Here is a 15,511-nt window from a genome sequence, read left to right on the forward strand (position 1 = left end):
GGCTGCGGCACTGGCTTGCTTCCTTGCCCTGTGAGTGCTTGGCTACGGCCGCACACACCTTGGATGAGTGACCTGCGTTGACTAAGCTCCAGGATCCCGACTTGCAATAACGTCCGCTGGCAGAGTGCTTTGTTGTTTGCACAGCCCTCGTCACGGGACAGGTCAGGACTTATCACACGTATTGGGTTCGTTCGGTCCAGTTTTCTGCCTTGCACCTGTGGTTTTGGTCTTGGAGTACTGGCCTGTCTCAGCCTCGAAGCCTGGCAGGGTTGGGGGCGGCACTGGGAGTGTGGAGAGGTGGGGCGTGGGGCAGGAGTCAGCTTTGTCTGGTGATGTGGTTGTGCAGCCATTCGTCAGCTCGAAGACAGAAATGAATTAGTCCAGCTCTGGCTTTGCCTTTGACCCCTAGGGAGCTGGAACTGGCAAAGCGACAGTTCTGGAAACATGACTGCTTCTGAGGGGTTAAGCCCCTGCTTGCGGTGCCGGCATCCCAAGTGGGCACCAGTTCAAGTCCCGGCTGCTCCACTTCCAATCCAGCTCCCTGCTAATGGCCTGGGAAAACAGTGGAAGATGGCCCAAGTGCTTGGTCCCCTGCATCCATGTAGGAGATCCAGAAGGAGCTCCTGGCTCCTGGCTTCGGATCAGTGCAGCTCCAGCTATTGTGGCCATTTGGGGAGTGAACCAGCAGATGGTAAATAAATAAATCCTAAAAAAAAAAAAAAATAAAAAAAAATCTGCCACCTGCATCGCACATACCAGATGACTGGTTCGAATCTTGTCTGCTCTGCTTCCAAGCCAGCTCCCTATTCATGTGTCCGGGAAAGCAGCAGATGATGGTACAACAGTTAGGAGCTCCTGGCTCCGGGCTTCAGCCTGGCCCAGCCCTGGCTGTTGCAGCCATTTGGGGAGTGAACCAGCAGATGGAAGATCGACTTCTCTGTCACTTTGCCTTTCAAATACATAAAATAAATCTTTTAAAAACATTCTATGTAAATGTATTCATTTAATTTATTTGAAAGACAGGGAGATCTTCTATCTGCTGGTTTACTCCCCAAATGCGCACGACAGCCAGGGCTGGGCAGAGCGTGGGGAACTCAATCCAGGTCTCTCGTATGGGTGGCCAGGACTTAAGAACCGGAGGCATCGCCTGCCACCTTCCAGGGTGCAGCTTAGCAAGAAGCTGGGATTGGGAGTGGAACGGGGACTTGAGCCCTCTTACGTGGGGTGCAGGCGTCCCAAATGGCAGCCTAGCTGAAATGCCTGCCCTCGCTTCTTGATGGTTTAATGAGGTTTTTTTTAAAGTTATATTTATTTATGGGGCCAGCGCTGTGGGTTAATCCTCCGCCTGTGGCGCCGGCATCCCATATGGGTGCTGGTTCGAGTCCCAGCTGCTCCCCTTCCAGTCCAGCTCTTTGCTGTGGCCTGGGAAAGCAGTAAAAGATGGTCCAAGTCCTTGGGCCCCTGCACCCATGTGGGAGACCGGGAAGAAGCTCCTGGCTTAGGATCGGCGCAGCTCCAGCCATTACAGCCATTTTGAGAATGAACCAGCAGAAGGAGACCTTTCTCTCTGTCTCTCCCTCTCATTGTCTGTAACTCTACCTCTCAAATAAGTAAAATCTTTTTTAAAAAGTTATATTTATTTATTTAAAAGAGTTACAGAGGAGGGAGAGAAGGAGAGAGAGAGAGAGAGATCTTTCATCCGCTGGTTCACTCCCCAAATGGTCACAACAGCTGGAGCTGGGCTGATCCGAAGCCAGGAGCCAGGAGCTTCTTCTGGGTCTCCCACGCAGGTGCAGGGGCCCAAGGACTTGGGCCATCTTCCACTGCTTTCCTAGGCCATAGCAGAGAGCTGGATCAGAAGTGGAGCAGCCAGGACACGAACCAGCTCCCATATGGGGTGCTGGTGTTGCAAGTGGCAGCTCTACCCACCATGCCACAGTGCCGGCCGCTGATCCTTTAGTATTAGTGAACTAACTATCACATTAGAAAAGGCCCAGAGCTGAGCCCCAGGGTCCCCACGGAGGGGTGGGTGCAGCAGGGCAGGTGGCATGGCTGTGCCTGTGGGATTGTGCTCAGGCCTTGGGATGGAGGCTCCAGGCTGCAGGGGATGCCCGGGCTGGAGTACGGTCAGGCCCTTGGCACGGGTCTGGCCCAGCACAGGACTCTGAGTCCCAGGTGAGGTCACTCCCTGATGTGAAATCCCTGGGCTGGTAGAAGGGCCGTGGGGTCACTCCCAGGCCTCGGTGTGGACGACCCAGTGAAGCGGGGTTTGTGTCCCTGGGTGTGCATGGGGAGGGGGCATCAGGGCAGGTTGCCAGCCGGGAAAGGATGTCGAGCCTGGTTAGGGTCAGTTTTCCAGGCTTTGGCACTGACAGCTTGGTTCACAGAGGGTGCTGAGTCCTGCATGATGGACGTGGGGGTTGGGTCTGTGTCCTGGGCCAGTACGGAGCCCTGTGGCTCCCGGGAGGGGGCTCCTGGGACTCTGAGCAGTGCAAGGCTCTGAGTCCCGGATTGGGGGGGGGGGTGTCAGTCCCATGCCTTGGGGTGGAAACTCTGGGCTGGGTCGCGGTGCTTATGGAAGGCTCAGGACAGGTTCCCAGCGCTGAGGTCTGGGTGGGGTCAGCCTGAAGCCTTGGTCTGGACACTGATGGGGCTGCAGCATGGGGTCCCACGCCCTGGCGTGGACACCCTGGCCGGCAGGGGGCGCTGCGTCTCGGCTCCGGGCGGCTCCGGGCCGGCAGGGGGCGCTGTGCCGCCGGCGGCGCGGCGGGCTCCCGGCAGGGGGCGCTGCAGCCGCGGCCGAGGCCCGGCGGGCGGCGGCGGCGCGGCGGCCGGCTCGCTAGCCCGGGAGCGGCGGCGGGAGCGCAGGAGGCGGAGCGGCGGCGGCGGCGGCGGCGGCGGCGGCGGCGGCCCGGGCGGGCCGGAGCGCGGTCGCCGAGCGCACGGGCCGCGGCCGCGCGGAGCCCGCCATGCCGGCGCGGGTCTGAGGCGCGGCGAGCCAGGGCCGAGGCGAGCGGCGGCCCGGCGGGGCCCGATGAGCGGCGGCCTCGGCCTCCGGCGCAGCCCGGAAATGTCCGGCAGGATCGAGAAAGCAGGTGAGGCGGCGCGGCGGAGGCGCGCCCAGGCCCCGCGGGGAGCCGCGCGCCGCCCAGGCCTCGCCGCGCGCCGGGGCGGCCGAGCGGGCAGGGCCAGGGCCGTGCTGAGCCGCGGGGCCTGGGCGCCGAGCGGGCGCTGCGGGCGGCGGGGCCTGCGCCGCGGCCCCCACGCCGCGCGGGGACCCCCGGGGGCCGGGGGCCGGGCGGCCGCCCCGGGAGCTGCCCGGCCGGCTGTGCCCCGGCGAGCCGGGCCTGCGCGGCGGGGCTGGCTGCAGACCGCGGCTCTTTGTGCGCGCCCAGGTCCCGGGTTTTGCCCGTGCTGGGACTCGATCCGCGCCGTGCCTCGGCGGCCCGGGCCTCCCTGGGGGCCGGGGGCCGGGACCCAGGGCACCGACCTCGGAAGCCGTGCCCGGGGCGGAGGCCAGGTAACTTTTGCACCCTGCTGTTCTAACGAGGCTCCGTGGCCGGCTGTGCATCCCGACTCTGCGCCCCTATTGCTTGTGGAACCCAGCGCCGTTCTTTCTAAGAGGGAAGATGGCCCCAGGTTTACAGGCTTGGGGGGGGGGGGGCGCTGATTGGGCTCCTGCAGCCCCCCCTGCGAGGGGGCAGCAGGCTGGCACTGCCCCCGGCCCCGCAGCTGGGCGCCTTCCTCGCGGCGCAGGGCGCGGATTCTGGGGCGCCCTCTTCCCCGCCGCCGGGCCTTGGCGGGGTCCACGAGCCACCTCCCTGCACACGTGCTGCGCCAGAAATATCTCGGGCTCCTCTGTGCGGCTTTGCTCCTTCGAGTCTGCGACACGACTGGGGGACCTGGATGACGCACGGGCACAAATAATCGGAGCCGGGTTGTTCGCAAAGACTGAGCTAGCACGAGAGTCAGAGAGCAGGCTGGACGGGGCCGCTGCCCCTCGGGAGAGCAGGCTGGACCCGGCCCGCTGTCCCGTAAGCGCAGGTCCCCCGGCGGTGAGCCTTCCCCGGCAGATTCTCCTGCCCCGCGGCCGGTGTGCGTCCACGCAGGCCCTCTGCTGGGGGCTTCGGTAGATGCAGAACCTAGCAGGTGGTCTGGGAGTGGGTGGGGGCTGGACCTGGGCCGCCGCAGTGGGCCGTGGTGGGCACAGGTGAAGACGGCTCTGCTCGGAAGAGGGGGTGGGGACATCCTGGGTGGAGGTGCAGGTGAGAGGGAAAAGGGCTGGGGCTGGGGCTGGGCCGTGGGAAGATAGGTCGGTGGGGAGAGGCTGGGTAGGGGCGTTCTGAGGTTGGCAAGGCCGGAGTTGGCATCGCGCCTGGACAGCGGGAGTGCCAGCCAGCCCCCAGCAGGAAGGCTTCACTGCTGCCCCTGTGCACCTGCTGAGGGAACCGGAACACCCCTGGGACGAGGGCTCCCCTTCCTGGTGGCGTCTGCTGGTGCCTGTAGACGCAACCCATGCTGTATTCTGATGAGATTTCCCGCTGGAGTTTTCTTTTTCCTTTTTTTAGATTTATTTATCTATTTTGAAAGTCAGAGTTACAGAGAGAGGGACAGGCAGTGAGACCTTCCGTCGGCTTGTTCACTCCCCAGATGGCCGCAGCGGCCGGGGCTGGGCCAGGAGCTTTCATATGGGTCTCTCACGTGGGTGGCCAGCATTTGGCCAAACACTTGAGCCGTCTTCCGCTGCTTTTCCCAGGCCATTAGCGGGGAGCTGGATTGGAAGTGGGGCAGCTGGGAACTGGTGCCCATATGGGATGCCGGTGTTGCGGGCAGCGGCTTTACCCACTGCGCCACAGTGCCTGCCCCCCGCCCCCCGTCAGGGTTTTCCAGACAGACGTATTTGGTGAATCACCTGCGGAGTGTTTGGGCCAGTGGAGGTTTGTTGGCGTGCCAGCAACACCTCTCAGCCGGCCGGCACACAGCCAACGGTTGGTGCTGGAGTGTTGTGGTTTTCGGATGACTTGAAGCAGCTGAAGGGTCGCGTGCATGTGTGTGTATGGTCTCTCGTCTGACAATAGAAGGACCTGCGCCCTGACTTCTCAGGGGTTTTTCTGGGTGTCTGGGACAGCTCCGTCACACCCTCGCAGAGCCCTGAGGCCCTTGTCCATTTTGCCACCGCCACCTTTGGCCCTGCCTGTGGCCTCCTGGGCAGGTTTTTGTGGGCATTCACCTGTACCTGGCTGTGGAGGGGGCTCTGCTGTCCCAGGCACCCCTGGGCTCCCAGATCGAGACGTCGTGGGCAGCAGAGGGGCCGCTTGCTGGACCGGTTGTGGCCCGTTGATGTGGGCGTGGTGGAGGAGGGTTGGGCTGGAGTAGAGGGGGCTTTGGTGGCCATGTTCGGGCTCCCAGAGGTAATGAGGAGGTAGGGGTAGAAGAGTGAGCTGGGCTGGGGTGCTCTGTGGGGGAGGGGCTCGTTCAGAAAGAACTCACATCCCCGCGGGAGGGACATGGAGGACCCAGAGGCCGCCTTGGGGGACACACGGCTGTGGTGCTGGCCGTGCCAGAGGTTTCCTCGCTTTTCCTCCTGCAGAGTGAGGCGGCCTGATCCTGGGCGTTTCTGGAGTGCAGGCGCAGGCTGGGCCCCGTCCATCCATCGTGTTGGATCCGCACAGGTGAATCGGCGGGTGCCGCCAGCACTGCCCTGCCTGCCACAGTCACCGACTCCCATGGCCACTGGGACAGCGCGTATTGGAGTTTGCATTGCGTCCGCTCCGTGGGTTTGTTAGCTTCTGCTCTGGGCTCCTACATCCTCGCCCCATGGCACGGTTCTGTCTCCGAGCACTGGTGGGGCGCCTGCTTGGTCTGGTCGGGTGCCCTCCAGAGCTCCGGGGGTCCGGAGAGGTGGCAGAGGAGGTGGCAGGTGGGGCTGGGGGCAGTGGACTTCTGCGGCAGGCAGGTGAGGCAATTGTGCTGTTGGGCACAGCCAGAGGTGGCGGCCGTGCAGGGGCTCTGTGCTGGAGGGAAGAAGGTGCTTCCAGTTTGCCGCCTGCACCTGTCCGAGTTTCAGTTGCCCTTTCATCAAGTGGTTTATCAGACTCCTTCTAAGGCTTGGAGATGTTGGAGGAGGTCCCTGCCTCCTGGGTTTTACCCTCTATCTGGGAAAGGTGATAAACAGAGGAGAAAAAAAAAATTACACTTTTTTTTTTTAAAGTCTTTTTCCTCTCTGTGCGCCTGCACACCACAGTCTTTCTAGAAGTGAGCTCATTTACCGTGCGGCCAGGGGGCCGGCTCTGCAGCCTCGGGGGGCTGCGGGCTCACTGGCTGGCAATACCTCCTGCCCACAGGGCAGCGTGGGAGCGCTCAGCGTGGCTGTGGAGGGGCCTGCAGAATTGAGAGGAATGAGGTCATAGGAACTTCTTGCCATTTTGTATCTTAGATTGAAAAATGTTGTCAGGTGGGGCTGCACATTTTTATGGCCCAAGAGTTCTTTTTCGATTGGCCATGAGGGTATTTTGATCAATTTTTTAAAAAGATTTATTTATTTATTTGAAAGGCAGAGGCAGAGAGAGAGAGAGAGAGAGATCTTCCATCTGCTGGTTCACTCCCCAAATGGCCGCAACGGCCAGAGCTGCACCAATCCGAAGCCAGGAGCCAGGAGCTTCTTCCTGGTCTCCCACACAGGTGCAGGGGCCCAGGTACTTGGGCCATCTTCCACTGCTTTCCCAGGCCACAGCAGAGAGCTGGATCGGAAGTGGAGCAGCCGGGACTGGAACCAGCGCCCATAGGGGATGCTGGCACTGCAGGCGGCGGCTTTACCTGCTACACCACAGCGTGGGCCCCTTTGATTGATCCCGATTTAGCATTTCCTCCCCCACCCGCCCCAGCGAGGAAGCGTGGTCAGAATGTGCTCAGCCAGCCAGTGCAGCTTGTGGCAAGGCCTGCGCCCCCCATGCGCCCCCCCCCCCCCGTGCCTCTTGCCTGCCCCTCTGACACTCGTGGGTCCCCTCGGGCTGGTCCTCCGGAGGTCACAGGTGTGGAGCCCCTCTGCTGTCTCCTACGGTTTCCAGGTCACAGTCACAGCTGCCTCACCTACTTCCTCCTCAGGACAGGCCGAGGGCAGGGTGGAGCACCCCTGCTCTGCACCTGGGGGCGCTGAGGCCCTTGTGCAAGATCGCAGCCCTGGGGAAGTGAAATGGGGAACTGACCCCTCTCTGCCTTCATGGAGCTGTGTGTTGGTGGAGAGCCGGTCGCTTTCTGTCTCACTGTGGTTCACGCTTCCGAATTTCTCTTCCGACGTGGGAGGGGACGTCTGCCGGCTCGTGAAGGCGGCCCACTGCGTCCCGTTGGTTGCGTATGATGCTCAGTGTACTCTGTCATGATACCATTCTCAATACTGCAAGCAGATGACGCACAGCACTGCTGTGGGCCTAAATGGTTGGTTTTTCCCCCTTCTTCTTCTTTAAAACAACCCCGCACAGCAACGCAGTGTTTCCTGGTCTCCTGCGCAGCTGCTGGCCGAGGCAGTTTGAATGAGATTCTTTGTAGCCGGGAGACCTGATAGGAGGCCTATAAAGATGACTCACCTATGAGCTTGCAGGAAAATCATTTCCCAAATTAGCCAGGACTGCAGATCGCCTCGCATGCCGGGCTGGCAGGGTCCCTCTGCGAGTGGACTGCGTGTGCTGCCTGTTGCCATAATAAGATGACACACTGGCAACACCGTGCCCGCACAGGGAGGCCGCCCTGCCGCTGGCAGAGGTGCCCCTGGCTCGTCACCCGGCTCGCCCTGAAGGCTGTCTTCCGAGTGCGTGAGTAAACGCCGCAGTTGGTGAACTCAGGGATGTGTCATCCAGAAGGCTTGTCACCCTACTTCTGGCCACTTGTTTGGACTATCTGAGGCCTGATGCCGTGTCCTGGGGCAATTCTTTCCCTCGTTGGTGTCTCATTTTCTCCATCAGTGTCAGGAAGGGGGTGGCCTTCCCACGTGCTTGCTGCTTGTTTTCTAAGCAACAGATTTTTCTTCCCATAAGAAGACCATTGGATAACTGCTACTGGGGAAGCCCTGTGAGTCCTGCCCTCCCTGGGGCTCCTCCTCGGACCCTCCACTGAGCAGTATGCAACACACGTGCTGGGCGCCCTCACAGCCCAGCAGATAGTAAAACCACCCACAGGGCAGATGGGAAACTCCGTGGAAAGGAGGCTAGTGATTATCCCACTGAAAAATCCAAACCCCAGTTTCTTTTCTGCTAGTTCACAATCAACAAAGTCTTAAGTAGGCCATTAGCTCCATGCTGCATGCAGGAGTGGGCTGCTGGCTTGCCATCACCGTGCCCGGCACACAGTAGGTACTCAGTCAGTGTTTACTAAGGATAAATGAGTTTAGTCAGCGTTCTTGTAGAGGGAACTTGGGCTTCTGATTCCGAGTCTCTTTCTGTGTAGCTTTGTCTGGTTTTAAATGGCCAGGTAGGTGAATTGGTGGGACCAGTGCTCTGTTCAGGAGCGTGCAGATAGAGGGGAGTTCCGTGATCCATGTTTGTTTGTAGTCCTCTAAAATCGAAGATGAAGCTCGGAGCAAATCCCCGGGTCCGGGAGAGACAGGGCCACCACGCGCCCTGACCCCGCACCTCCGTCAGCAGACATTGCCGAGCTCCCGTCTGTAGTCCGCTCTCGGTTCTGTGGCTCGCACAGGAACAGAGCAGCCTTGGGCAGTGCTTGTTCTGTGCGGAGCAGTTGTAATTTTGCCTCACGTTTACAAACCAAGGCGCATGCCAGCTCTGCCCAGCCCGGCACCCATAATGAGCCCCCTAATAGGAGTCCCTGTCCTTTTTATTTATTTTTTTGCACTTGACTTTCGGTGTTCTTATGCCCTTCCCAGCACCAGCAGCTTTCTGTTCGCTGACGGTTGTGCATGCGTGCCGTGCCGTCTCTCGGGCTGCGGGACGTCGGCTGTCGGCATTCCTCTGGCTCCCCTTTGTTGTTGTTGTTTTTTTTTTTTGTTTTTTGTTTTTTTTTTTTTGGACAGGCAGAGTGGATAGTGAGAGAGAGAGAGAGAAAGGTCTTCCTTTTTGCCGTTGGTTCACCCTCCAATGGCTGCTGCGGACAGCACATCGCGCTGATCCAAAGCCAGGAGCCAGGTGCTTCTCCTGCTCTCCCATGCGGGTGCAGGGCCCAAGGACTTGGGCCATTCTCCACTGCCTTCCCGGGCCATAGCAGAGAGCTGGCCTGGAAGGGGGGCAACCGGGACAGAATCCGGCGCCCCAACCGGGACTAGAACCCGGTGTGCTGGCGCCGCAAGGCGGAGGATTTGCCTGTTAAGCCACGGCGCCGGCCCCCCCTTTGGTTTTTGTCAAGGAGCACGGATGCCTCTCTTGCTGCCTTCTCCTCGGCGAGCTGAGCTGCAGTGCAGAGACTTGTGTTAGCAATTCAGCATCTGACAGTCACATTCATCTTTCTCACCCCAGTTTTCTTCCAGGCCGAGAGTTAAGACACAAGCAACTCTCTGGAGCAGAGTGCTGAGCTGTAGTCTGGACCACCACTTCCTAACGCTGTTCCTAACTGGAAACAGCTCGGACCTCCTGCTCGCTGTGGTCCCTCGGGGGTGGTCGCGCTCAGCCTTTCACTGCTGCGGGAACCACCCAGCCATTTTGCTGTAAATTAAGTTTTCTTCTCAAGAAACTCTGCCCAGCTTCTTCCCCCGTCGTGTTTATTTTCCTGGCAGAGGGGGCCAGCATTGAGGCATACCAGGTAAAGCCACCAACTGTGATGCCGGCATCCCATGCGAGTGCTGGTTCCAGTCCCAGCTGCTCCACGCCCAGTTCACCTCCCTACTGATGTACCTGGGAAAGCAACGGAGGATGACCCAGATTCCTGGACCCCTGCACCCACATGGAAGACCTTGAAGAAGCTCCTGGCTTCAGCCTGGCCCAGCCCTGGCTGTTGTGGCCATTTGGGGTGTGAACCACTCGATGGAAGTACGCGCTCTCTCTTTGAAAACAAAAAAAAAAAAGAGAGAAAGAGAGATGCCTACAACAGCCAGGCCTGGGCCAGGCTGAAGCCAGGAGCACAGAACACCAACTGGGCCTCCCACCTGACAGCGCCATCATCCGCCACCTCCCAGGATGCATTAGCATTCTTGGATGCACACCCGAGTACGGGGTGCAGGCGTCCCGAATGGCCATCTAACCTGCTGCCCCACAGCGCGTGCCCCTGCCTGGAATGGAGCCGTGGAGCACAGCACAGGGTGTGGGCCTCCCGGGGCTCATTTCGGGCATTTGCTTCAATTTTTTTTTTTTTTGACAGGCAGAGTGGACAGTGAGAGAGAGACAGAGAGAAAGGTCTTCCTTTTGCCGTTGGTTCACCCTCCAATGGCCGCCGTGGCCGGCGCGCTGCGGCCAGCGCACCGCGCTGATCTGATGGCAGGAGCCAGGTACTTATCCTGGTCTCCCATGGGGTGCAGGGCCCAAGCACTTGGGCCATCCTCCACTGCACTCCCAGGTCACAGCAGAGAGCTGGCCTGGAAGAGGGGCAACCGGGACAGAATCCAGCGCCCCGACCGGGACTAGAACCCGGTGTGCCGGCGCTGCAAGGCGGAGGATTAGCCTAGTGAGCCGCGGCGCCGGCTTGCTTCATGTTTTAAATTTACACCATTGGTCCTGATGGCTGTGGATCCCAGCTGGAGCAGGAGTGTGACACTAGTAATATTTGGGAGAGGGAAGAGTGAGCGAGGACGTGGAACGAGAGAGAGGACAGTTGAAGTCCAGGGGCATGCGATGGCCCTGAATGGCCACTAAGCTGACCGCAGACAAGCAGACAGACAAGCCCCTTGTGGGGAACACTGGTTGCATTTATTTGCTGGTTGTGGATAATCACTGGTGTCTGCCCTCCTTCAAGTGGCTGAGTAACTAGACAGTCGATTGTGCGCGAGCCATGGACTTGGCTACTCCAACCCTTCTTTCAATCACACATAAAAATAATAGGAGCTGGCATTCGGTCGGCACCGGCCACGTGCGGTACCAGGCTCAGGCCCGGCTATTTTACACGGGTGGTCTTGCTTAATCCTCGCGCAGGGGAAAGGCGCCTCGCTGTTCTTGTGCCGCAGACAGTGCCGTTCTTTGAGATCCGGGCTAGCCGAGATCTGCAGTTAACGGCGGAGTAGAGGTAGGGCTGAAGGCCACATGACCTCATTTTCATTGGTTCTGATGACTTTATTCTCTGTGCTGTTGTGACTTGCGTAAAAAGGAGCCTCCACATTGCCAGGGACCCCTCTGCCACGGGGCCGGCTGCTCTGACAAGGCTGCCCAATAATGCTAGGGAGTCCTGGCTGTCCTGCTTGAGCTCACAGAAGGGGAGAGTGGCGGGGACACCAGGAAGCATTGCTTCCCGATGGGTGACCTTCTGCAAACTCCCTCATCTCCCGTGTCTGTTACAGCTCGGCATGGTGGACAAGCCCGCCTCAGAGCCCTGGCACTGATTCTCTGTGAGTCGGAGACTTGGCCTATTGAGAGCTTTGTTGGTTGAAAACAAAATCATATATGAGAGAGAGAGAGAGAGAGAGAGCGAGAGCACGTGTGCATGTTCCCCTTTATCCACTGGTTCACTCCCAGACGCCCACAGAGCCGGGGCTGGGCCAGGCTGAAGCCAGGAGCCAGGAACTGAATCCAGGTCTCCCATGTGGGTGACAGGGACCCAAGCCTGTCACCGTTGAGCCGTTGTTGCCTGCTGCCTCCCAGGGTGTGCAGCAGCAGGAAGCTAGAATCAATCAGGAGTGGAGCCAGGACGTAAACCCAGGCACGCTGACGTGAGACGCCGGTGTCCCCAGTGGTGTCATCACCCCCGAGCCCTCACCGGCAGTGATTTTCAGTGGCGCTGACTGTTGCCTGGTGCTTCATTCATCCTAAAATCAAACTCCGACAATCCTTTGTAGCTTCCAAAGCACTCCGATGGACAGGAGTTCTGCTGTCTTCAGCTTCGCTGATCGGTGTGGTTCTTCACCAAGTGTTTATACTGCGTCTTCCCCAGGGGCGGGAGAGGGCAGCTCGCTCTTTCTGAGTGCCGCCTGGGTGCCAGGCACGGTGCTGGAAGCTTTGCCTTCAGCTACGGGGGCGGGGCAATTCATCCTGTTCTTGTGGGGAGAGAAACGGCGGGCGGGGACCGAGCTCATCTGCCAGCCGAGGGAAAGGGGGCCGGGAGACGGGAAGTGACCGGAACTCGGCCTGTGCCCTTCTCCCCCTCCTCCGCTGCCCGCGCCCCAGGGGCTGACACACCACCCCTCCCTGGGGTTCCCCTGGGGCTTTCCAGCCTCTCGTGGGACTGATAGAGCCGCCCCACATCTGCCTGCAGGTTGATGAGGCAGCCTGTGGTTTCTCAGTCACAGAAGTGGCTCTGAAAGCACATTTGCTAAGGAACATCTGCCTTGGTGACCCCATCATGGATGCACGGGAGCGGGAAGTGGTCTTTAGGAGTTAGAAGAGTCCCACCCACCCGCGCACCCTGAGTGTCGTGCGTGCCAGGCAGCCTGCCGCGGCAGCCGGGGGGCGGGTGAGCGGTCCTGGTGCTGCTGGGGAGTTGGCTTCACGCCCACGCCCACGCCCACAGCAGAGGCGGCAGGATTCTGAGCTGGGGTCAGGCGCCTGCCTCCTGGGTCCGGGCCCTCAGAACAAAGCAGCGACCGCGAGCACGGACCTGGGGTCCCCGGGTGTGTTTGGGGGTCCCAGTCGTGGAGCCCCCTGAGCGCGGCGGTTTCCCTCCCGAACCTCAGTTCCTTCTCTGTCAAATGCAGGGAGTAGGCGCAACACCTGCTGCAGGTGTGGAGGGGCTGAAGCGTTTTAGCAGAGAACACCGAAGAAGTGCTCCATTCCAGCAGCTTTTTTTTTTTTTTTTTTTTTAAGATTTATTTGAAAGGCAAAATTAGAGAGGGAGAAATCTTCCACCTGCTGATTCACCCCCAAAAATGGCCACGACGACTGGGGCCAGGCCAGGCGGAAGCCAGGAGCGTCATTCCGGTCTCCCATGTGGATGCAGGGGCCCAGACACTTAGGCCATCTGCTGCTGCTCCCAGGTGCATTAGCAGGGAGCTGGGTTGGAAGTGGGACAGCCGGGATGTGGACTGGCACCCATATGCAACACCGGCATTGGAGGCAGCAGCCTAGCCCACTAAACCACAACACTGGCCCTAGCGTTACTTTTTACCCAAGGTCCTTTTCTATTCTAAAATGTTCTTTTTTTTTTTTTTTTTAATTTCAAAGACAGAGTTAGGAGACAGAAAGGTTCTCCATCCACTGGTTCACTCCCCAGATGGCTGCAATGGCCAGAGCTGAGCCGATCCGATGTCAGGAGCCAGGAGCTTCTTCTGGATCTCCCACACGGGTGCAGGGGCCCAAGGACTTGGGCCATCTTCTGCTGCTTTCCCAGGCCATAGCAGAGAGCTGGATCGGAAGAGGAGCAGCCAGGACTTGAACCGGCACCCATGTGGGATGCTGCTTTACCTGCTACAGCACAATGCCGGCCCCCATTTTTTTTTTTTTTTAAAGTCGTGGTTATGTGGCAAGAAAATTTAGACCCCAGCACTCACGGAAGAAAGGGAGGTCTCCGGCTGTTGAGGGGTTTCCTTTCAGAGTCTTGTTTCTGCATCATTTGAGAATGCTGAATAACAGGGAGTTTTTAATTTTTATGATTAAGTCATAAACCTGTGAAGGAGTCATTTATAGGAGGAGCAGGTGCCATTGGATTTCAGCAGGTGGACCAAAGTCCTGATTTTATTATTTCTTGTGTAGAATTGTGCCTGAGCTCCGGGCTGTGGTGTATGTCATAGCCACAGCAGGGAGGGTGATTTCACTGGGAGGTGTGATTTTACTCTGTCCCAGAGACACTGCTTTTTGGAAAGTTTCTCCCCATGGAGTAACTCGGCCATCTCGGGCTCCGGTGGTGAAATGATTGCAGTGAGCATCACTTTTGTTCTGATCCTACAAGCGGGGGCAGGCACTGCGGCTCGGAGGGCTGGGCCCCCACTTGGGACACTACATCCCGTGTCACAGTGACGGTTTGTGTCCCGGCTACCCTGCTTCCTGCCCAGCATGCATCCTGAGAGACAGCTGGGGGTGGTACAAATGCTGGGGTCCCTGCCACCCAAGTGGGAGACTGGAATGGAACCCGAGGACCCAGCGCTGGCTGGGCATATGGGAGGTGAACCAATAGACGAAAGACCCCTCTCTCTCTCTCTCCCCCTCTCCCCCCCTCCTCCCCTCCCCTTCCTTCCCCCTCTGCCCCTCCCTCCCTGTATCTCGCTCTCTTGCTTTCTTCCCCCAACCCGTGTGTGTGTGTGTGTGTGTGTGTCTTTCTCTGTAACTCTGCCTTTCCAAACAAATATAAAGAAACAAATGTTGACAAAAAGCACTATAAGCCACTCAGGGCGCTTATGGACAGGTAGCAGAAGTTGTGTTGGGGCCACCAGCAGGGTGACCCCCCACCCTTTCTCTCCGCCGGCAGGTTAAGCCCAGAACTGCCGGTGCTGTCCACAGCCTTCCTTCGCGCGGCTCTTCTGGGCCCTTCCGCCGGAGACAGTGGATGTGTGCCGTCTCCTTGCAGGTTTGCGTGCTGCTAGCGCGAAGCCGGGTGAGTGCTGTTCGCCCAGCAGCCCTTGGTGCTCTCCTTCACCGCAGGGCCCTGGGGCTGCAGAACCTCTCGCCTCGTTAGCATAACCACTGAGAAAGGAGCTCCTCCGGGCTCACCGCAGGCGCAGCTCAGAAGCAGGCGTCTCTGTGTTAGCTACCCTGAATGCGCTCGGTCCTAGATGGAGCTGTTTGTTCAACCAGACAGGACTCGGGCTAGGGGACCTGGACTCACTTAGTCCCATGTTGCCGGGAGCCCAGCGTTCCCCGGCACCAGCTCGGTGCGAGAAGTGCAGCTGCCGCTGAGGAAGTCGTGTTGGCAGAGGGCATGGCGGGGAGCACGGGTCACCGGGAACGTGTGGAACCGTGCGGCGACATAGGAGTGGGCCTGGCCCTGCCACAGACCAACTGTGTCCTCTGGGCCAAGCCACAGCCCCTCCCAGGGCCTCCTGGTCGCCCTGTGAGTTGAGGCCCTAGGCCTGGAGCAGTGGTCCCTGAGCTTTGTGGGACCTGAGGTCGGCTCAGGGCCTGCTGTCCCAGGAAGAAGGCGGATTCTGCCAGCTGCCAGCGCCCGGGGCCTGAGCACGCTGGAGCCGCCCGGACGTGGTTTCTCCAGCTGCAGTGGACCCGTGATGGCCAGGTCCTGTTAGATGACATCCGGTCGGATGGCTTTGGGGCTGTGTGTCCTGTCAAGTTCTGTGAGTGTTAATGTCTCCATCTGTGTAAGCACAGAACGAGTCCTCCCGCTGGCTTCCCTGCGCCGAGCCGTGACAGCCAGGGCTCTGTTTCCACCTGTGGGCGTGGGGGCCTGCCATTTCTGGAGCATCGTGAAGATGGAACTGTGTCTGCATATCGTATGCTGATCGGCTGCTTTATCTCTTCAGGCAACTTTGAGAGTCGCAAGT

The 15,511-nt window shown here is 59.4% G+C and overlaps 1 protein-coding gene across 4 annotated transcripts in view; it reads left to right on the forward strand.

Annotated features, from left to right (window-relative positions):
• Positions 1-3,009: 3,009 nt before the first annotated feature.
• RAPGEF1 (Rap guanine nucleotide exchange factor 1) overlaps positions 3,010-15,511 on the forward strand; it is a 142,588-nt gene continuing 130,086 nt past the window's right edge. For all 4 annotated transcript variants that reach the window (XM_062207333.1, XM_062207331.1, XM_062207330.1 and 1 more), the window contains exon 1: positions 3,010-3,095. In XM_062207333.1, the coding sequence (XP_062063317.1) occupies positions 3,035-3,095 (61 nt within the window). In that variant the 5' untranslated portion in view covers positions 3,010-3,034. The remainder of the gene's footprint in view (positions 3,096-15,511) is intronic.

Source organism: Lepus europaeus, chromosome 12 (assembly GCF_033115175.1).
Source record: "Lepus europaeus isolate LE1 chromosome 12, mLepTim1.pri, whole genome shotgun sequence".
Taxonomy (NCBI): Eukaryota; Metazoa; Chordata; class Mammalia; order Lagomorpha; family Leporidae; genus Lepus; species Lepus europaeus.